We start from the raw sequence: 23,034 nt of genomic DNA on the forward strand, positions 1-23,034 counted from the left end.
AAAAGCCAGCCTTTCGGTCCCAAAGATTCACCTGGGGTCTTGTGGATCCAAAAAATCTCCAATTGTATTACGGGGGCTCCCACCCCACACAGAGTCCTGCACGCTCCATTCCCCCAAGACTTTGAACGTCTGCTCTTCAGGGCATTTGTTCATTGCATGTGGGACAATCGTGGTCCCACTGAGATGCCAGATACAATTACCCTAAGCAGGAACCAAAGGCTGTAGGTTTCCTGTCTCATTTCCCACAGCAAACTCAAGTCACTGGTGTGTGCTCCCAGAGCTCACAGGTAAGCAGCAAAGGTGAGTGCTGTTTTTCAGGTGCCCAGTGTGACGGGCATACATGTGGTCAGGTCGGCGGGCCCAGCTCTTGACACCAAGGAGGCCTATGTGGGCACCTGTATTTCCACTAGTCACTTGATTATTCAACAGTATATTAGGCAGTGCTGCCCCTGGATGGATACTGGGGCAGAGAAAAATGAATCTAACATGGTCCTGCCCTTAAGGACTCTCCAACTTTGTATAATAATAAGCTATGAGACACAGCTGAAGTACAAATAATACAGTGATACTTTCCATCAGAGAAGGTCAGAAAAGAAGTTCAGAGGGGAGACTAAAAGAGGTATTTGAGTTTGAGGCTTTAGTGACTGGTGAGATTTACCTAACCATGCCTGAAACATCAGTGTACTTGCCTTTCTTAGGGACAAAAGCCTTTTTCTCTTGATCAGATTCCACTTAGAGTTTAAGTTTGTGCGACCAGATTATTAGGTGTTAGTCTGTTCTAAATTTGCAATTCTCAGAATTTGCTGGGGAAGGGCATGTGCCTCTCTGGGTTCTGAAAAGCAGCTCAGAGAATGGAGAAAATAGACCCGATTTGGGGATGACTTACTGTCAGTTCCCGGAACCTTTGCCTTTATTCAAAACAGCCTGTTCAGTGCAAGTTCTCTCTATCTAAAAGGCCTTTGGGATTTGAAAGCTTTTCTGGAAATGCATGCCTTTTAGGTTTAAATGCTTTTTGCCAACATGTTAGGAAGGAACGATCACAGTAACAAGTCTTAGAACAGAGGCAAGATTGTTTTCTTCCTTTTAACGAAATGCCTCAGACCTACCCCAAGTTCTGCGGGTTTCTGTCAGCTTTCTGTTCTGCTATTATTATGATAAGGGACTTGAAAGTACATCCTTCCCTCGAGGTCATTAAAGTCTTAGCCCTTGGGTCAGTTGTGGAAACACTTCTGTGCTACACTGCGTCCTCAAACCAAAATGGTCCCCGCCCTGGCTCCCGGCCGAGCCTGGAAGGAAGGTGGCATCGGGCTCTGACAGGGGAACAGGAGGCCAGGATCCACAAAACAGGCCGGATGAAATCACCAACCCCGTGTGGTAGTCTCAGAGAGAGGCAAGCCCTGCCTGCCAGTCTGGCAACTCAAGCCAAGTCCTCGGAGCTCATCCCACACACCCCCGTGCTAGTCACTGCTGTGTGTTTACATGAGTAATGGAGCTGCCGGGGGAGGGGAGTTGTAAGCAGAGCGCTGAGCCTCGCAGCTCGCATTCGGAGGGAAGCTGACATCCACACCAAGTCAAGTCGAGACTTCAGGGACACAGGGCCGGGAAGCAGTCACATGCTGTAGCTTTCACGCGCACAGACATCATCAGGCAGATGTTTGTCGACTGGAATGGGTAATCGCCGCTTTCTCTTTGCTTGATTTTTTTGTTTGTGAGTTTGTTTGCCTCTGATGATTCCAGGCTGGCTTTCTGAGATGGACTTTAAGACAAACGTTTTGGGGAAATGAGACGAGAACGGATTTGGGAAGGGGGGGGGAGTCTGAGCCCCAAAGCCACTTTTTAAACTTTTGCCTGATCGTAAAGGCAGCTCTGCTTTCTTGTGCTTTGTCAACAGCAAGACTGTTATCCACAGTAGAAAATCAAATTAGTGGGATTACTTGTGTTTGTTAAGAGGAGTCCAGTGTACAGTGCCCTAAAAGCACTGGTTAGTGGCGTGACATGAGTAAGATTAACAACAGTTAAGAGGGTTTGAGTTGTTCAGATTTTCCATGGTCATAATCATACCTTAAAGCAATAAAGAAGTGTGGGTACCTTGAAAGGTCCTAAAGAAATTGCTTGGGGTATAATTTGTTAGTTTGGAATTCTTCAAGGGCTAGTCGGTTAGTTGGTTTGTTTTATTTTTGCTTGACTCCGGTGACTGATGAAGTTAAATGTGAAAGCTGATGCCGGAGAGTCGTAGCACTCAGTAAACAGCAGCCTTTTTTTTTTTTTTCCTCCTTCCTTCTGTATGGATCTTAAAGGGATTCAAACTCAGCATCCAAGATGAAATATAACTTTGATTTGTGTCTTGTCTGTGGCTTTTAAAAAGTATAATCTCCACGGAATCAGGCTAACTCCAGTGTGATCTTTGGAAGTTATTTTAAGTAACCCTCAAGATCTTCATAAAAAAAATATATTGAAAAGGAAAAGAGAACATGCTGACTTAAATGTATCTGCCAGATCTGTTGAGATTTGAAGCATGCTGGTCGCAATATTAATAGTAAATACATGGGATAATATTTTTCAGATTGTTATTTTGAATGCCTCTTTTTTTTACAGCTCTCTCCTTACTTATTTGTATCATACTTTGAGAAAACACTCATGTCTCCACTTTTGAAGAGAGATGTTTTCAAACGTTACATTACTGTGATACCATAATGGGCTGGCATATCATTTGGGTTTCTGAAAACAAGATGCAAAACGAGAAACAAAGAATGAGCCAGGCTCAGGGCTGTCTTTCAGCCCAACATGTTTCTTTGATAACAGTGGGGAAGTGCATTTTCCTTATCCTAACCCTTTAAAGCTGAGGGCTTCGTTTTATTTATATTAATTAGACACGTTCCAGTGTAATAGATGAGCTCTGGGGAACATGGACAGAAGTGTACAGTCTACCAAGAGGCAGCCTTTCAGAGAGAGACGCCTAAAAGGAGGCTTGGCTACCACAGATGTGTATGTTTCTCTGAACAATTAGAGGGCGCCACTGGAGTTTTAACATCCTTGGTTTTTCATAAGGAAACCCACGCAAATGAAAATGTATCTCATCTGTTCTCCATTTGTTTTCAGCGCCAAATCTTAAAGGCAGACCACGCAAAAAGAAACCATGCCCACAGAGAAGAGATTCATTCAGTGGTGGTAAAGATTCCAACAACAATTCCGATGGCAAATCCGTTGCCAAGGTACAGTCATTCGGCTCCATGGTATTCGTTTTGCTGCATCTTTTTGTTTTCCCCTCTTCTCTTTCTCTCTCTGCTCCTGTGTCTTGGTGGCAGTTTTCAATTCAGAGTCTGACTTTGCTATTCACAGCTCTCTGCTGTTCCTGTTCCCGCCACCTCCCCTCCTCTCCCCACCCCTCCCCTCCCCTCCCCTCCCCCGGGGGTGGGGGTGGGGTGGGGGAGGGGCAGTGCAGGCATTTTGATTAGTCAGCAGAAAGACTTCCCACCTCCCTGTTTGGCCTGTTGGGTAAAGGACAGATGATTAAGCGCCCACGTCATTGAGGCTGAGATTTCATAGTAGGTGACACAATGACATAGTTTACTCTGCTTGTATCAAAAATAGACAAGCTGAACCATCCTCTTTCTGAATGTATTCGTCTAAATATGTTTCAGCGGTTAACAGAGGATGAAATTAGAAATGGCTATAATTAATCTTTTTTCAAGTTACTTTTTTTCCAAAGTCACCTCTAATTTACCTTAGAAATAAAGACACGTAGCCCAGTACTTACGTGGATACATATACTCATATATAGATTTACATGTGTTTAAAGATCACTCTTGATGCAGAATGAAAGTCCAAACTCTAGACTCTTTTTCAGGCCCTGGGGCCTAAGCAGTCTTTGGAATCTGGAAAGTGCATGCCTGAAGTATTTAGCACCATGAAGGGTGAAGTGTCACTTCATATTTTTAGGCTTATCTTTTTTTTTTTTTTTTTTTTTCACTTTTGTGGCTTGGATCGTGTTTCCATGATTCCGTTTACGGGGTGTTTGCGTTTAGGTGTTGTTTCTGTGCCAAAGACAGCAGTAGCCCCTTTAGGACCTGAATTGAAGCCCGGATTTCAACTGATACCACGTTTCCAGATCCAAGGACTAAGCTTACGAAAATGGGAGCATTATTAGTGAATTTGGAAGATCCTAAAGTAGGAAAACATGAATTCAGTTCTCTGTTGACCATCTACTATTTTTCTGCCATGGCCTCCTCTTCTCCTCCCAGTGAAAGGAAGCAAATCCAGACATTCACATTCTATAGCTTATCTTCAAGGATTATTTCATCAGGAAGTTCTGAGGACTTATGGGTTAAAATTTCTTCATGCTTCCAAGATTGCAAGGGGTTAAAAAGAGACCACCCAGTAGAAATGTGTGTTTTCTGGCTAAAAACAAATCTGTTTTTCCCTAAAGTTATTTTTGTTCTGTTCCTTTAACCTTCTGCCAAGTGAGTCTGTGTGGATACCAAAAATGAATTTTCTAGTAATTCGGACATCTTGGCCCTACAACTACCTATCTAGGGCTTCGACTTCTGTGGTCTTGAAGGATGTCAGCGGGAACAGTTTGTTCCCTGTGACATGGCTTGCAAGATACTGCAGAATGGAGTGAGAGTGTTTTAGGATCGTGGCATTCAGCAGAGCTTGTCCTGACAAGGTCTTGTGTTGGCGCCCTGCCCCATACCTCTAAGGTGACATCACGTGTTTATCCCAGCATGTTCTGCACCTGAGCCCAGCAGGAGGAAGCTCCTTCTCATGTCATTTGGAGCCACCACCAAAGAATGCCTCTGGGAGTTTTACAGGAACTCATACAATTGATCTGAAAGAACAGCACCTCGAATATCGCCCTCCGTGGAAGGCAGCTCAGGACTCCTACTCGGACCCACAGAACTGAAGAGAACTGCAGTCTGTATTTGCTGTTCACTGACTTACCCTTCTCAGAAGGGACGGTAGCGAAGCCTGGGTTTTCTGAGAGACCTTCTCCACTTGATTTGCACCAGCATTGCCACTTAGCATCTTTACCAGAAGGAGGGTCATCCTTCCGTCATTCGTTTCGATGGTGACTTGATGGATGTCATGCTGCAGTCAGCTCCCGGGGACTGGTTTAAACGCCCTGCTCTTCTCGGAGTCTTGGATTACAGTCCTGCTTTGTCTGTTTCCAGTGGGTCTGGAAAGACCGCTTCACCTAGAAGAGAGAGACTGGTAGGTATGAAGTATGGCGGGCTTATCTGTTGGCCCCAACAAATGGATGTAAAATCCCTGCTGAATGGACAGGCCACATCTGGGGCCGGGACAGCGTTAAAAAGACGGGTGTGACTTAAAGTGGTCTTTTCTCATGAAACGCTACCGTAGAGGTTACAAGTCTGGGACCATCTGATCATTTGCTGAACTGGAAGCAACATTTCAGGTGATAGTTTGGCTTTATGACCAAGACTTGTGTGACTGTTTGGTTTTTTTTCAAAAGTGCCTCAAACAGACCATTTCTAACTGTGGATCAGGACCAGCTTCCTGCAGCTCCACGCAGCAGAGCTCTTAGAGTAAGAACCCACTCACTTTGTTGTGTGCATGACTGGAAACGCAAGTCAAGTAATTGGCCTGTTGCTATCCAAAGGTTGCCCTCTTTCAGTGAGAACATGAAAACTAACTTTGCAAGACTCTGTTTTCCAAGGGACAGAGAATTTCATGGCTTTCCAACAATAGCAAAAGTCTCATGGAGAAGAGGCTACCAATTCTCTGAAGATGTCATGAATGTGTCCAACACAAATCCAGGTCTGGGGCAAAAGCCCATTCATAATGCCGACCTATACAAGAGAAGTCTTCTCAGCCTGGCTCTCTAATGAAAGGCCTCCATTGATAAAAGGCAAATGACTTTTCACATCCTGTAAGCACTTTCCAAAGGCCAGAAGTACATTAACAGGTGGCTTACATTCTTGTATTCTTAAAGGAACATTAAAAAGGGAAACTGCAATAGGTTCTTCCCTTTAAATCACAAACATACTTTTGATACTTCACAAATGTGATACTTCCATTATTTTCAATATTTTTCATCCCATTTGGTTCACGGAACTCACCCCAGGGACTATCCTTCTTGCTTTCCTGAGGAAGAAAATGAGGGTTTCCTAGGAAGTTAGTGACCAAATCGAAATTAGACTCTAGTTCCTTTCCTGCTGGTTCAGCACATCTTGCTGCCCCAGTTGAAGGCTGAAATAGTTACAACTCAATCCAGTGAAAGGATGTGGTTAATATCAAATAGGTGGTGGTTCACTGAAAATGTTAAATGTGGATTCTTTAATTAGCACTTCCTCAATCACTTTGGAAACCCCAAAGCTCTTAGTGAACTCAACAAGTATAAGGTGTTCAGGTCTGGTGGGGGGGGGGGCGGAGTTGGGGGAACAGATCTAGTAATTAACTGTTACCATCAAAAGGCTGGGCTTTCTCAAGGTCAGCATGAAGACTAGCTCCCGTGTCATATTTCAGTAGCTTAAAACGCTGAGAATGTTTCCGGTAAGTGTGGAAAAAATGTAGAAAGGAACTTGGCGTGGTCCTATCCAGAAACAGAATAATACCCTAAAGGGCTCATTTATGTTAAGTGAAGAAACGTAGGAGCTAGTCTGAGGACAGAAACCACTGTTCATGTCTTATGAAGCCCCTGGCCCCCAAGAGAAGCCCCCTGACTTTCAGGATGCAGCTCAGTAGGTGGCAGCCCAGCATCACCTGGAGCCTCCCCTGTGATCATGGGGCCTGAATGACTTTGGGTCGGGTTTGTGCACGCCCTCTGTGCTTTCCTTCTGTTTCTGGGTGTTTCTGCATGGGTGAGGCAGCTCCCTAGACACCGAGGGGCAAACCTCATACTCCCTTAACAGTGGCGCTTCTGACCTAACAATATAAATAAGTGGCCCGTTATCACTGCAGATTTAAGACCTCAGCCTATTTTATATGCAAAACTGACACCTACTCCTGGTTTTAAAAGATGGGTTTGGAGTGTGGGAGACCTGAGTTCTCAACTCAGAGCTCTACCCGACACTGGCCACACACTAAAATACATACCGCTGAGCTTCAGTTTCCTTGACTGTAAAATGGGGCTCGAAACCTCCCTTTTATGATTCTTGTGAACATTAGGTAGGCTGTGTGAAGCCCAGGGCGCGCTGTCGCTGCTCCATTGATACTGGTTTCCTTCCCTCTGCTCAACACACAATGGAAGGAATGGAGCCCTTTTACACTTTGGAAACCACCGAGTTTTATCTTCAACTTCTCATTTGATAAATCACATTTCTAAGCTGTAGGTTTTGTAATGCCTAGTGATAAGATATGGTCTTTAATTGGAAGTATGTTTTGACTATCAATTTAATATTTTTATGAGTGTCAGTAAAATACAGTGTTTAAAAAACCACAAGCCATTGAGTGAGACTACCTGGGTTCAAATTCCAGACTCGCCACTTACTAACCTGGACATGATCTTGTGATCTTGGATGTGTTACCCATCCTCTCTGTACCTCAGTTTCCTCCTCCCTCATAGAGTAATAACCTGCCCCGTTAGGGTTGTGAGCATGAAATGAGATAGGGTCCATACAGGGCTTAGAATAGAGCCTGGCTACATAGTAAACACTCAAAAAAGGCCAGAGAGCAAGACAGATTAGAACTGGAGTGATTTTATGATTTTAAAGAGCCGTTAAATGATCGATTTCATCAGAACTTTAGACTCAGCAATCTGAAATTTGACAGTGAAAAATGATGACAATATAAAGTTTCCCAGGATGCTTGCCTTAATATAATGTTACAAAGTACTAAAGTTTGAAAATACTGTAAGAAGAAATCCTATATGGAAAAATGTTTTCATCCCACTTCCACCGATCTTTAAAAATTAAAATCTTATCTAGAGGCCCAGTTGATTGAGTTGTGCAGGAAGTTTTATTTTTTTTCCAGGACTCTAAAGATATTAAACTAGTGTGTCCATTTGAGAGAATAAACGATAAAGAAGACCCTTGCAGAGGAGACGTTTGTTTCCCTTTAATAGATAAATGTAGCCTTTTATGTTCTTAGAGGAGAGGTTCCCCTTTAGTAAATAAGTGAGGCCTTTTATGTTCTTAGCTCTTGGGAAGGAGACTCCGAAGGGAAAGAATAAGAGGGGTCAGAAATCTGAAATGGAAAACCTTGTTGAATGTGTGGGACATTTTAATTCGTAACATTTCCTGGGCAGTCATCCTCTTCTCTCAGACGTTAGATCGGGAGATGTAACGAATATTGGAATGTACACATTCCCCATGGGCTCACTTGAACTCGCAGCTTGACCCTTTGTACTTCCCCCTTTGACAATTAAAATAGCTCAGCAGCTCAGCCCGTTACATTTAACAACCATCAAAGGCCTCTTGTAGAACGTGGCAGCGAAGAGGGAACATGAGGTTGGCCGCTCCGTGTGGCGGGCTCCGTACTTGCCTGGAGCATGGAGGGAAGAACATCTGGCCCATGGACTGTCATTTATTTATTAATTATGGAGCTTTTCACTTACTCTTCTTGGGTTTTTAGCTGACCTCTACTTTTTCTTTTGTGGCAACTTAACATCTATGAGATTCTCAGAGCTGACTGAAAAGTGAGACACCCTCCTTAAAGAGTGGGGTGTTTTGTTTCCTACTGAGGGTGTATCTGGGCATCACCCTCGGGTGACAGATAGCAGAGACCTTGCTGGTATTCCTGATGCCAACATCTGCCAGCATTGACCTGTTTTTCCAGTTTGCTGGCAAGAGTGGCAACAAGATAAGTTTACTATGAAGAAATACACTTGCCTTTCATTTTGATACAAAATGCGAAACATGGGACTGTTATTAAGAACGTTCCTTGAATGATAGTAACAGATGGTGCCCCTTAGGAAAATAAAGTGTATAAAGAGACAGGAGAATGGTCCTAGTAGATGCAAACACTGTTTCTGGTTTCATATCAACATACTTGTAAGGAGTCTAAAAGAGGCTGGCACAGTTTGGCAAACCATGGCCCACTGGCCACCTGTTTCTATAAATAAAATTTTATTGGAACACAGCCTCATCCATTCATTTACATTTTGTCTGGGATGGCTCTCGGTGCTAGGGTTGAGTAGCTGTGACCAAGACAATAGTGCCCAAAAGCCTACCATAGTTACTATCCGGCCCTTCACAGAAATTTACCATCTCCTGGTCTAAGACGATTCCTATCCAGCGGTGCCTCTAAGAGCTATTTCAGGGCAAGGGTAGTTTACTGGTTCCTGTCCTAGCTGTGTCTCTGTAAGTGTTCCAGAGCGGTGCTTGATTTGATGTGGCATATTTTTTTCCCTTTTCCAGGTGAAATGTGAGGCCAGGTCAGCCTTGACCAAGCCGAAGAATAACCATAACAACTGTAAAAAAGTCTCCAATGAAGAAAAACCAAAGGTTGGAATTGGTGAAGAGTGCAGGGCAGATGAGCAGGCCTTCCTGGTGGCACTTTATAAATACATGAAAGAAAGGAAGACGCCCATAGAACGAATACCGTATTTAGGTTTTAAACAGAGTAAGTATACTTGTTTTCATTTCTGAAATATCAAAACCGCTCAGATTCATTGAATTGGGGGAAAAGAATTTTGACTCAGGATTATGTTGAAATCCTGTTCTGGAGATGATGTTCTCTGTTTGTACTGAATCGACAAATCATCCAGGCCAGGAATTTCTCCCCTTGCCTCCTTCCGCGATATTGTTCCCTTCTGGGGCAGTTGCGGTGAGATATTTATAGGCTCGAATCCACTGATGATGACTGGAAATAGACATGTTGAAAGTTCCTCATTTTCTGTTTTGTCAGTCTTGAGTGTCTGTAACGCCTTTCTTCTGAGATAATAATATGACGTAGCTTTATCAGGCACAGATGTTGCCTGAAGAGACAGCTTTTAAAAGGAGGACATTAAAAGATGGACAAAACAACCACAAAGAGAAAACATATTTCCTAAGCCCCAAATTTGTTAGGAGATAACAAAAACCTGATGACTTCAGAGGAAACAAGAAATACACAAATTTGAACCGAGGGCCCAATTTTGAATTACTTTGACATGTACATGTAAGCGTCATCATATATTTTAAAGTAGAACAGGGAACTCTTAGCTGAGCAGAATTCCTTATAAAAAGAGAAGAAACCCAGACCCTGTCCTGATTTCACAACTGAATATATATACTGCCTCTGTCTGGACTTCGTGGCACACAAAGCGATGAGCCCCTGGCTTGAAATAGTATTTTCTCCAAATGTATCTTCCTAGATTAAAACCATGTGTCATTTTGATGAAGAATGTCAAACCTGTATGTTTTACATAACAATTTACATACCTAATGGCAACTGGCACTGATTGCAAGAGAACACTTGCAGCTATTATAAACTTATATAACTACGAATGATTACAATGTTTGTCTGAAAACTGGTTGCTTGAAATAGAAGTAAAATTAATGTACTATGAACAGCTTTGTTGCATTATGCATTGGTTCAGATTAAATCAAGGCTGAGGCAGGGCTCTTGATAGCTTTGAAACAGTGCAGGGTTCAATGAGGCTTTTCGAACGTGTTGTGTCAAAGAGCCTTTTTTTTTTTTTTTTAAATTTTAATTTTATTCTTCATTTCCTTTACCAAGGAATTACTTGAAGTTCAATTTTCCCCTCTTGTGAAAGAATCAAATCCGTAGCAGTCCCATTCCATGGTATTTAGTACAAATGAACAGGGTTGCTAGCAATTTGGCGTAGATGTTTAATAGCATAAACACATGCATGTCCTGAGAAGAGAAAATTGTTTTTAAAAATACGTATGTGCAACATCACACAGGCAAGTTAGGGGACTGAGTGGACAAATGACTCAATTGCTCTGTGAACCAGTATCTTCCTTTCCTTTGATCTGTTGTTATCACTGCAGCCTCAGGGGTGAAATATCTATTTCCCTGCTCAGTGCAAGGTACCATGTGCTAGTGAAATATGCTATGAGCTTTTAATATAGTGCTGCCATCAGACATTCTATTAAGAAGCTAATCATATATTAAAGTGGCTGTTATTTATTGATTATGGAGAGTTCTTATCTGAAGGAGGCATTAGATATTACCCTTTAGTCAATGGCTTCTTTCTAAGGGTCCTACAAGAACAGCCCCCATTTTGAAATCCCCCTCTTTTCCCAAGGAGGCTGTAACTTAGCTTCCCTTGGTCTGCTGATGGCAATAGGACTAAAAATTGTGTTTGTCCTTTATCCTAAAAGTAGCACTGTTTCCGTATTTGTGACTGTTTCTTTTTTAAGAAATATTTTAAGTGGTACTAATATATCCTGTTGTTGAACACCCTTTGGCAAATTGTTTCCTAAGAACTTAGCTCTCTGGGTTACTGTTAGCATTTCTTTTTCTTTTTTTTTTTTTTTCTCTTTCTCATTGAAAAAACAAAGCAAAATGTTTTAATTGACATTTCTTGGAAATATGTTAATGCAATGCTTATCTAAATACTTATTGTCCCTCTAACAGTTAACCTTTGGACTATGTTTCAAGCTGCTCAAAAACTGGGAGGATATGAAACAGTAAGTGTTTAAGCGACTTAAATGAAATAGTTTTGCAATCTAACCCCCCACCCGCACCCTGCTGTGACCAAAATGGAGAAAATGCAAAAAGCAAACCATCGCTGACTTACCTTTTCAAATGGCTCTACACTTTTGGGGGTTTATTGGGCCGCTTTTGGAAACAGTCCCAATTAGTTCCAGGTTTGGCAAAATTGTAAACTTGTCGTAAAAACTACAAGTGGAAAACATATGTAACTCTCCCCTGTCAGGGAAATTAGTTGGGTCTGTAATTTTTTCCCATGTTCAGAAAGGGCTATTATTGTACAACAAGCCAAGATTGCATAAAAGAAATTTCCCTTGGCAACATACCTGACATCTGTTCATGTCTAATATGGGAAATGTATTAAAGGCTTTCAAAAGTAATCAGTATTGGCCATTAAGGAATAGAATACAGCAGAATCTCCTCTCATTCTAGGGCAAAGAAGCTTTATTAGACAAGGGTCAGTGCCACATAAACAGGAAGTTATCAAACTTATTCAGAACAGGCTCTGACACTCTTTATCAGCTAATTCTAACTGACAGGAACGGGTTATTTTTAGCTCACAGGAAAATCTGATGGCCAGGGAGGTTTACGGCATGTATTTTGAACTGATAAAATGTTAGAGCAACAGACTCAGATTAAAATCTTGAAAGAAGAAGAGAGAGCTGCACTAATGCAGCACGCAGAGATGACATCTGTAATAAAATCAAGTGACACAGGAAGATGTCGTCACTGGAAAGATTTTCTCCTCCACACAATGATCAGATTGAGTTGTGCAGGTTCTTCTACAATTGAAGAAGAAATTGTTTTTTTTCTTTCCTCACAGAGTAACCTGGGGTATATCCCTGTATCGTAGTAAAATGACAGTGAGAGACACAGAGTCAAGAAAATGAAATTCATTTTAACCCAAAATAATGAGTGTTTCTTGCCAGATGTAGCATATTGTTCCACAAACTAATGTAAGGGTGTGATGTCAGGGGCTTGGGATGGGAAAAGACAGCAAGTGTTATGTGACTCATGTAATCTGGTATTAATGTAGAGATACCTGCTGTGAATTCTGACTAAAAATTCTTTGATGTGAGTCTATATACATGTAAAATGCTTATTTAATATATGGGCATACATAGATTTTTATAAGGAAATCGAATACTCATATGAACTACATTTAAAGGTGCATTTCATAGACATGAATTTGCTTAAAATACTTGTTTTACCAAGTGCCCTATTGAAAAATAAATAATGTAATTTTTCACTTGGTTGGATCTGTTGATAGGACAGGGAGTTTGACTCCTTCCCACTGTGGCTCATAGTTTTGCAAAATCTTGAGCTAATTATAGCTTTTGTGCATGTGAAAAAGCTGATAACTTATTCAGTGTTAGTCTCATAAATTTAGGAGTCAACCCCATAGCCTAGACTTTTAAGCCTAACCTTTAAAGTTCAGAGTAGGAATACACATTCTCATGGACCGTGACTGCAGGCAGTTACACGATATTGCACAACATTATGAATGTCTTTTTAAACCCAGGAATTTTTTGTTATTCACTGATAGGGAGAGTGCCAGTAAATTTCACAGAATCAGTTTTTCCTGCTTTTGTATCTTCTGTATTTGCACAAGGATTTTTTTTTTTTTAACATGCAATAGCAAAGTGGTGTAGAAAATACAAAAGAAACTTCTGATGAGCCTCAAGGCATTTGCAATACTCTTTGAACAAACAGTGATTATTATTCTTCTGTTGAATGAATGAATGAATGAATGAATGGATCACACAATCAGCAGATCACCTGACCACATATTTACTGAGTGTCTTATGTGTATAAGGTATTGTGTTAGACACTCTGGGAGACATAAAAATATCTAGGCCAGGGGTTCCAGTTGCTTACCATCCAGGAAAGGCAGTAATTATAAAGCAAGGTGGAAAAAAAGATCAGCGCCCGGTTCAGGTAAAGTACTTCCTCGTTTAGAGATGGGGAAGAAAGACTTGTGGCTCTGATGCCAGTTGAGCAGAATTTTGGAGAATGGATGGAATTTAGACGTGAAAGATCATGGCCTTCTTGGAAGAGAAAATCAGATGGGGAAACAAACTATGTAGGTGGAATAAAGTTGGGTATAGAGAGTTTGTAACTTAAAGTAGAGTCACTAGGTGGTGGGGATAAGTGACCGTGAAGGGGAATCCAGAGAGAAGGATGGACCCGAGGGAAGAAGGCCCTTGGATGCTAGGCAGTGAGGGATGGGGCTGGGGGCTATGAAGATCGATAACAAGTTGAGTGTCATGTTTTGCCACTTACTCTTCCTGCACTGTGTTGTGCTGGATGGAGTGGAGGAGAGAGTGACTGGGATGGGTGAACGTGGCAAGACCAGACGGGCATCTGCTTTCCATCTGGTTATGTGTTTCACGTCTCTTCAGCCAAGCCACAAAGAGGACAGGTGACCTGTGGGGTGGCCCTTTTCCTCCTTCCCTCTCCACTCACCCTTCAACTTCTTCATCCTTTGGCGGGTCCCTGCCACTCTTCACAATACGCCATATTTTTTCATCTTGTCTCAAGCAGTGAATCTACGTGGCTATCTCACTGTAAAATCTATTTGGGGCCATGAACTGAATGAAGCCAACTGGTGGGATTTTTCCTGCCTTCTTTCTTTCCTTCTTTCCCTCCTTCCTTCCCTCCTTTTTAAAAAATGCCTCATACTACCTGTTGGCCCTGCAGGCACTTAAGTTTGCCACTCCTGTTTCTACCTTTAAGCTTTTGAACCTGTGAAGTACAGAAGACATTTTTCTCTAGTATATTTTGACTAATAAAACTATGAGATGCTCGGTGAGGATTCAGTTTTGAAGTCACTCCAGGAGACGTATGAATGATATCCACAGTCTGAGGACTTAACCTTGTCATCGCAGCCTTACTAGAGGATACTTATCTGTGAGATTATCTGATGTCGGAAGCAAGTGTAGACTTGGCATTTAGAGCTCAAAAGAGATCTTAGAATCTTCCAGATCAGTGAAGAAGATTCTAAAGGCTTCCCAGAGGCTACTCAAGAACTGGGGCTCCAATTTTCAATGGGGAACTTTAAAGTGTAAGTAGTTTTCTAAGTCTCTGAGATATTAACTCTGGGGTGGGGCCTGGCCTGAGAATTTGAGAATCCTTTTTTTTTTTTTTTAAGCTGCCCAGATTATGTTAATTCAAAGCTAATGGTAACAGTGATTACTAGACCTCACAACTCCTGGCTTCAGAAGCCCCCATCTAAGTCAAGTATCAAAGATTAGAATGTTGTCTTCATGCTAGTACTAAATAAACACGCCAGAATATTAACATTCCTTGGCTCAGAAGTAGCACAAAGTTTCCAACGAATATTTTTCTGTTTGGTAAAGTGGCAATCTAAATGGGGACTCAATAAGCCATTTTCATTTTGAATAAGGAAAAGTGTAGCCCCCTAACTTTATTTTTCGCAAATTGGCCTTTATGCAGAAAAAGATCCTTGCCCTGCTGCAGATGAAACTGAGGCACAGGGAGATGAAATGAGTTGAATGGGGTCACCGTGGCATTCTTCACATTCTGAATTGCTGAGAATTTTGTGCATAATTACTTCAACCTCCATGGTATCACTGGGAAGAAAGAGATTTATAAATTCTTTGTGCCTTCCATTCCCAGCAGTCTCTTATGTATTTGGGGTGATGTTTTGGGGGAAAAAAAAAGATCTAATAACCTACCTTCATTGGTAGCATCTTTCAGTCATTTCTTTGTACTTAATACGAACCTTACCAGATATACTAACTATTAGCTGAGATTTTCTGATTCTTGAGAAAAAATGTGTGACCTTAGAAGATGGGTCAGGAAGTCTGGAAGATGTAAATACTCAGTAATAGTAAAAACTTGCAAGTTTAAAATGTGTAGATATATTTCTTCTGCTGTTAACTTGTGATTGGATAAAGACATCTCTCTGGAATTCCTTCTGGTTATAAAAAGAGGCCATCTTAATTGGCTTGTTTTTGTTTGTGGTTATAAACTATTCCAAACCTTCTGGTTCGAATTGAGGATTACGGATTATTTCATTTTAGTCCTTCACAACCCTCAAATTGAATTAAAAAAAAAAAAAGAGCACAAGTTCTATTTTAAGCCTTTACAGCATTCAACTAATGGCTATATTCTGTTCTCTTGGCCTCTTCTGCCTCTGCTAGAAATGTGTATTGTGTCTCTGCACCCCTAGGTTTAGAGATCATAAATGTATTGAATGGATTTGATTTCCTAAAGAACAGTATACTGGCATTTTGATTGGTTGGCAATGAGGACCCTTCTTTAACAGTCATATATCCAATTTCTCCTTCCAAACATTTGAGAGTCTGGGTCACCTGCAGTGGAAGAGGCAGAACTGAATCAAGTTTTGCTGATGAGCTAAGGAGGTCTTCACATCAGTGTCTGGTGAAGCAGTTAAAGCTTGCAGAGTAGCTTGGGGTATTACCAGGATGCAGCGTGTTGATGATGGTTTGCTAAAGTGATTTCCATTTGGCTAAACATTTGATGGCAAGCCAGAGGCAATATTTGGAGAGAGGTTGAGTCGGGAAATGGGTCTTGAGTAAATCTTATCCTAGAGGCAGAGGACCATGCAAGTGCTGCCTTCTAAGAATGTCAGCTCACAGCCCCGCCTCGCCCCATGGGTGAGACCGGACCATTATTTCCCAACTGGAAGAAGTCACTTGTCTTCTTGCTGGAAGGATTAGGCTTTGACATCAGATTCTGGCTTTGACATCATTTCAAGGCATCCTCTGAATCTAACCCTAGTTCTCTGGACAGACAAAGCCTCTCGCTTAATTCAAAATTCTCGAGGCCAAAGATGATGTCATATCGCTTTGAAAGGCTCCAGTTCCTGGAGTACTACCAGGAAAAAAAAGTCATCTTCCTTGAATTCAGTCCACCCTCAAGGTGTCCTGAGGAAAAAGGCTTTCTCACAGCAGCTGGGGCAACACTGCTCGCAGGCAAACTCTCCTTCTGACTTCATAACGTCCTACACATTCTTACAGTTAATACAATAGTGGAAGCACTGTTGTCCTAAAAGATTTCTGATGACTGTTTCCTCACCAGTCCACAAAAATACCAAAATTATTTCATCCTAGTGACCTCAAAGGTAGGAAAATAAAGCCTCCAAGACTGTATCTTGGGTTAAACAGTTTTCCAATTTTTTTTAAAGTGACAGACTTTTTTTTTTTTTGCTGTACGCGGGCCTCTCACTGTTGTGGCCTCTCCTGTTGCGGAGCACAGGCTCCGGACGCGCAGGCTCAGCGGCCATGGCTCACGGGCCCAGCCTCTCCGCGGCATGTGGGATCTTCCCGGACCGGGGCACGAACCCGTGTCCCCTGCATTGGCAGGTGGACTCTCAACCACTGCGCCACCAGGGAAGCCCGACAGACTATTTTCATCAAATAAAACCATGGGAGGGACAGATTCCTTTCCCACTCACTGGGCCCATTTTCTTGGCAGGGATTAGCATTGTTGAGAGTTAGTTTCACACCACCTTTTAAAACACCACCTGAATTCTAAAAAGCAGTTTGAAAACCACTGTACAGTCTACCCTCTGTATCTGAGGGTTCCACATCTGAAAATTCAACCAGTCTTGGATCGGAAAAAAAAATTTTTTTAATTCCAGAAAGTTCCAAAAAGAAAAACTTGAATTTGCCAAGTACCGGCAACTATTTACATAGCATTTACATTGTATTCAGTAGTATAACCAATCTGGAGATGATTTAAAATATACAGAAGGACGTGCATATGTTATATGCAAATTTTATATGGGACTTAGGCGTCCACAAATTTTGCTGTCTGCAGGGGTCTGTGGATGCAGAGAGGCGACTGTATTCATAAGCAGTGAAAACTTCATGAACATGATAGGTGTAGAGTGCTTTTCACAGAGTTCCTTGGGTCTTATCCACACTAGGGAAAGAAGTAACTATCAAGTGTCTTCAAAGTGAGATTAAGTTTCATATGCACCTACATTGGTTTACTTTACCTGGGTGTGGTCCACTCGGTTTTCCGTCTTGCTTTATGGTTAATGGTATGCGTTATGAATCCTGCTAGATCGTGAACCCTTAAAAGCGGTGACGTCTCTTTCTTCTCATGCTATCACCCCACCCTCAACCCTCCACCCTCCCTTCCGCTTCTGTACCTGGTAGTGTCCTAGAATGGTAAGCAGCAGCAGATGTGTTGATGTCAGGAATCCCACTGCTTGGATGAATTTTCTTTAGGAAACAGACAGCCAGAGTTCTTTGTATCCTTAAAAACCTAAAATAATAGAAGGTCAGGTTGAAACATGAACATGTCCAGGAAGCCTGAGGCTTTATGAGAGAGTTGATCAAGCTAACCCCATGGCTGGATCAAACCTTCCAGCTGAATGGGGCTGGGGGCCAGATACCAGGAGGCAGACATTGCTTCTGCCTGAGACTGGGTTTAAAGCTTACACACATCCAGAGAGGACAACAGAATAAAAACCCAAAGCCAATGCATGCCTAGGCACGACGAAAGCCTGTTAGTACAGAAGGCAGATGTACACAGGTGGGGGCATGATGCCCAGGAGCTGTCCCAGCTGCGTCCTCCTATCTCTCCTCACAGGGCTCTGAGACCCCCTGTAGGTTTGGACAAGGCGAGGATTTAGACGTTCCTTTGCTGTACAGCCTATGGTCAGCGTTTGAATTGAAAGCGCATCTGGGCACAAAAAATAAGAGATGTATACCCAGGAGAACTGCGTACTTAAAGGCGTCGAGCAGTTGGAAAGAGCACATTTTATGACTTTCCTGTGGAAAGAAAATATCTCAAAATGGCCTGATTCATCCAGGCTGGCCAGTGGAAGTTCAGTAAACAGTTGAGAACCCACTTCCTTGAAGGCCCGGCCCTTGTCTTTTCTCCACTGGTAAAAACTGTATTGAAACAGCAGAACCTGCTAGCGGGGGGCTGACACAGACCCCTAGCCAGCCGCATACGGTTTACTAATGCCAAGTGGTGACTGATGCTGGCTTCCCGCTGCCGCAGCTTCAGTCCTAGCGTCAGGAAGAGTTTTTGTTTTTCCTTTTGATAATTCATTATCTATTCTCCAAGAAGTTTTGTCATTTCTGTCATAGGCATGTGTTTAACAGGGCATCCCCTAGTCTGGATGATGGGTTGTGGGTAGGGAACACGGCCAGTTTCCACACATATCCCTGTCAGCAGTGGCCTCTTGTTCATTATATTTTTCACAGTCAGTAGTACTGTTTATATATTTGGTCATTTGTTTATTTTTGGGTATCTGCCACTAGGATGCAGTCATCTTGGGTGTTGGGTTTTTACTGTTGCCACCCAGCTGCTAGCACAGTACCCAACAAATGGGAGATATTCAATAAATGTTTGGTGAGTGAATGGATGGATTCTGGTATAATTGGGACTTATCCGTGATTTAATGGTGAACCTATGTTCTAACTAGAGACACAAGTGGGCAGGGTGGCAGGAACCACAGTTTTAATGGTTTTACTTTAAGAGAGTAATATCTCAGAGCATTGGTAACCCAACCCACCCCCTTACATTCTTGCTGACCTCGCAGTAGCGATGCTATGTTCCCACTAGTGAGAATTTGAGAAATTGTAGCAGAAGCTATGGGTCCCACAGTTATCTCCTTCCTTCGAAGCAAAAGGCCCCTGGAGTTCTATATTGTCACCCTGCTACACTGTTCATCAGGTCATTCTGATATGGAGGCTGCTTTGATGTAGTGGGAAAAAGTCTGCTCTTGGGACCATAAGACATCGGTATGAATCCTGACATTCCCACTCTGCTGCTGTGTGTCCTTAGGGAAGTCGTGCAGCCTCTCTGAGACTTGTTTCCTTGGTCTGTGAATGAGATTCCTATAATCTGCCTCACAGGCTGATAGGAGGATTAAATGATATCATGGATATGAAAACTCTTTACAAAATATAAAATACAGTGTACACAAGAGATACAAGAATGACAAGAGTGATTGTTTCTTTCTGAAGTGATTGCAGGAACACACATAGGCTATTTTCCAGGGCCCGCACCTCACCTGAGGGAAGGGAATATGTTTCAAGGGACTCAGTATTCTAAGGGCTTTGAGGAATAAGGTAGATACTTGGAAGAAGGGGAACCTGTTCATTCTTCTGTGATACAAAGGTCTAGAATGGATCAGCCTGAAACGGTAATATTTAAAAGGTTGGAGGGAGATTGTAACTAAATATAAAATAATTACCAAAATATGTATTTTCAGTATTTTTAAAGGGGCTTGAAAAAACATTTATTATTATAATCTAAACCAAGCTACAAATACAGGAGGATTTTTAGTTATAGCTGCTAGTAGATCTAAGAGGTGGCTCAGGCTAACAAGAACTATTGAAACAAATTGGTCCAAGAATGCTTCATGGGAAATTGAACAATGCAAAACTCACACTGTCTCGAGGTCCTACTTGGGTCTGTTAAGAAGGGTTTATGGAAATGAAGGGGTTCTTTTTATTTGAAATGGAAAGGGTACCATTTACCCTATGATATGTAACCACCCTTCTCCTCCTTAGATCGCAATCACAGAGCCCCTGGAGGCACGCTGAGATTTTTTTTCACGCATTGCTGCCTCTAGCCCCTAAGTGAACTCCGCTGGCAGCTCTGCGGGTGTTTTTCAAAAGAAGCCTCCTGTTCTGACTGTTTAAATGCCACTGGTACCTCTGCCACGCCCTGCCCCCTGCACATTCCACTAACAGAGTTTTTTCCTGGAGCCCTGTTTAGAAACGTTCACAAAGATCTCAGAACTTGCTCGGTCTTCCCAGTTTCAAGGAAACACTAGATTGCTCAGATGTAGTAAGTGACGTGGTTTCCCCAAATGAATCATTTGCTAGATCATGCATCTGTTATTTTGTAAAATCTTAATTTATATATAAAAATAAAATTAAAGGAAAAAAAAAACCAAGACCATAGTATGCCTTTCGGTATGTTGCAAGCTGTTTGTTTTTATTCACCCAACTCAGTAAAATACAGAGCTTACATTTTGACTTTGGAATATGTTAACTTTCATAGGATTTGATGGATATCCCATTTTCCTGACCTAAGTGAAGAAAAATAAACAGCTTGTGACATAGACAGTTTCAGATTTTGGTTTTGTTCTGATGGTTAGAGGAGCTGGCGTAAAAATACAGCCTGAGATGACCATACATTTCATAACCAACTTGATCATTTTAATTAATTTGTGTAGGAATTTTTTTTTAGTCTTTAAAGTAGGCAACACATCACAGTAGTTGAAAAACCAGAAGATACAAAAGCATGTTTTATGAAAACTCTGTCTTTACCTGTGTACTCAGCCACCATGACCATATCCCTTAAGCAAGTAATGTTAATTCTGATTCATTTCAGCTGGTACACTAAGATATATTTTAGCTGAAGTCTTATTTTATTTTGATGCTTTATCACATGACATAAAGGAACAGAGTGTAAGTTTGGGACCTTGGGGGCAAATAACTACATGAATATCCAGGGAGATGCCTCAGATAAAAATGCGCTACGGGTGACAAAATGTAGAGCCCAGAGCAGAATTCCATTTTTACTGTAAAGAAAAATGCTAAAAGTGAGATCTTACTATAAGCCCGTAAGTCTCCCATGTATTCATGTGGACTTCTCTGTTTCTGGGTTTCCAGAATAGACTGTTGCGTATGTATTGAATCCTGGCACTGTGAATCTCTTATGATGCAAGATTAAATTTCTCATTGCCACTTTTTTCAGATAACAGCCCGCCGTCAATGGAAACATATTTATGATGAATTAGGCGGTAATCCTGGGAGCACCAGTGCCGCCACTTGTACCCGCAGACATTATGAAAGGTAAGGCACCCTTTCTTGGAAAGTCGTTGATTAATTACAAGTGTGTTCATTGGAAGTTAATTGGTCAAGCATAAGACCTTTTAGGAAACAGAAAATATCCCTCTGGCATTTTACTTTGCATACCGCCTTGTGATTTTTAGGGAACATGGCTTTCTCTGGTTATAAGGGATGAAATTAGATTAAGTTCGTTTAGTTTGGTTTTATCCTGTGACCACCTGCCTGATAATACTTACCCCTCCCCCCGCAAGCATACATTATTCAATATGTTCTCTGTACTCTGTAGGTTTATTTACTATGAGAACTTTCAGCTTCTGGAAAACTTTGAGATTCTGGGGTCTGTGGTGTTACTATGAGGTTGCCAAGTAACTGCATTAATATTGAAAAGTGTTAAGGTTGACTGTATTAATATTGAAAAGTAAGCATTTCTTTAATAAGAAAATTGGTCCCAGATAAGATCCATTGTTTTCTCCCATCTTGGTGTTCTTCTTCTAATGCTTTTGACCCAGGAAATCCTTTCTTGCCAAGCTCTGTGTGGTTTGGTTTTCTAATAATTTCAGCTTCTCTTAGAAAGGTGATGATAATGCAAACAAGAAATAATGCCAAACTGGCCTCCTATGAGGGTTGTATCCTCAGGAATTCTTCCCCTTTGCATTAGGACTGTGTTACCCACAATGCTGGAGACCAGTTAGCGTAAATCACGCGTTATCCTTGCTCTGTACTTCCAGCCCCTACTTAATTTTTTTAGGTCATAACAACTTCCTTATCACTGGCATTTCCCTGCAGTAGTGTTGACCGACTTGGCTTCATGGTTTCAGATTCAGAGCTTGTGAGATCCAAGTAGAGGTGTCTGTGTTTTAATGATGGCCATGGATGGAATGACGTCAAGACACGGTCAGCTGAGCAAACGGGCCAGTTAGCTTCCTCCTTTGAAAACTAAAACACAAGTGCTAAATTTGATGGTTGCTCTTCACATAGTCAGTTCCCATTCCAACTTCAACCCACATGCTTAACACCCGTCTCTGGATCATACAAATGCATCTTCAGATAATGTCACCTCACACATTAACTCTTAGTCATATTTCTTTTGAGCCCAATTATATTTTTATCTGCATTGCACTTAACACAGAGCCTCTTTTAGCATGGCCATTCAGTGAAACTTGGAATGTTTTTATAGGTATAATCATAGAAAATTGAGCTGGGTTTAGTACCCTATGAAAAATTCTCACAAAGTATTCCCAAGAGATTGCCTTACTTTGACAGTGTTATAATGCAGAAGGATTTTTTAAAAATTGATAACAGGAATTCAAATTATTGCTTTTCATAGCATTGTTTGCAGTATACTGCACGAATTTTTTAAATGTGTTATTTCTCGCAGTATTTAATACAAAAGCCTGCACCCTCACTGTACCTAACACTTAACAGCACTGAAGTTCTAGTATGAAAAGGCACTGGTACCTGGCATGAGTGTTCTGTAGTGTCTGAGGTACCATAGTCATCTTGTTTTGATTATGAGTCAAGGCTTTAATCAAAACATTTTCATTAGCAACACTGTCTCTACTTTCAGATAGTGAACCTCCCTTAGCTCCATGTGCCAACGTCCCCAGCATGTGAACCATCACACTTAAAGGACCAGATAGCAATTAAAATTTGAAAAAGG

The 23,034-nt window shown here is 41.7% G+C and overlaps 1 protein-coding gene across 4 annotated transcripts in view; it reads left to right on the forward strand.

Annotated features, from left to right (window-relative positions):
* ARID5B (AT-rich interaction domain 5B) overlaps positions 1–23,034 on the forward strand; it is a 189,246-nt gene that overhangs the window by 140,937 nt on the left and 25,275 nt on the right. For 3 of the 4 annotated variants that reach the window (XM_027091882.1, XM_027091884.1, XM_027091883.1), the window contains 4 exons: positions 3,100–3,212; positions 9,318–9,522; positions 11,485–11,537; positions 21,280–21,377. In XM_027091882.1, the coding sequence (XP_026947683.1) occupies positions 3,100–3,212; positions 9,318–9,522; positions 11,485–11,537; positions 21,280–21,377 (469 nt within the window). Of the gene's footprint in view, positions 1–1,299; positions 1,672–3,099; positions 3,213–9,317; positions 9,523–11,484; positions 11,538–21,279; positions 21,378–23,034 lie in introns of those variants that run through there. The other variant, XM_027091885.1, reaches the window with a different exon arrangement.

This window comes from Aethalodelphis obliquidens, unplaced genomic scaffold (genome assembly GCF_003676395.1).
Source record: "Aethalodelphis obliquidens isolate GAN/ISIS:26980383/991018 unplaced genomic scaffold, ASM367639v1 scaffold73, whole genome shotgun sequence".
NCBI classification, from domain to species: Eukaryota; Metazoa; Chordata; class Mammalia; order Artiodactyla; family Delphinidae; genus Aethalodelphis; species Aethalodelphis obliquidens.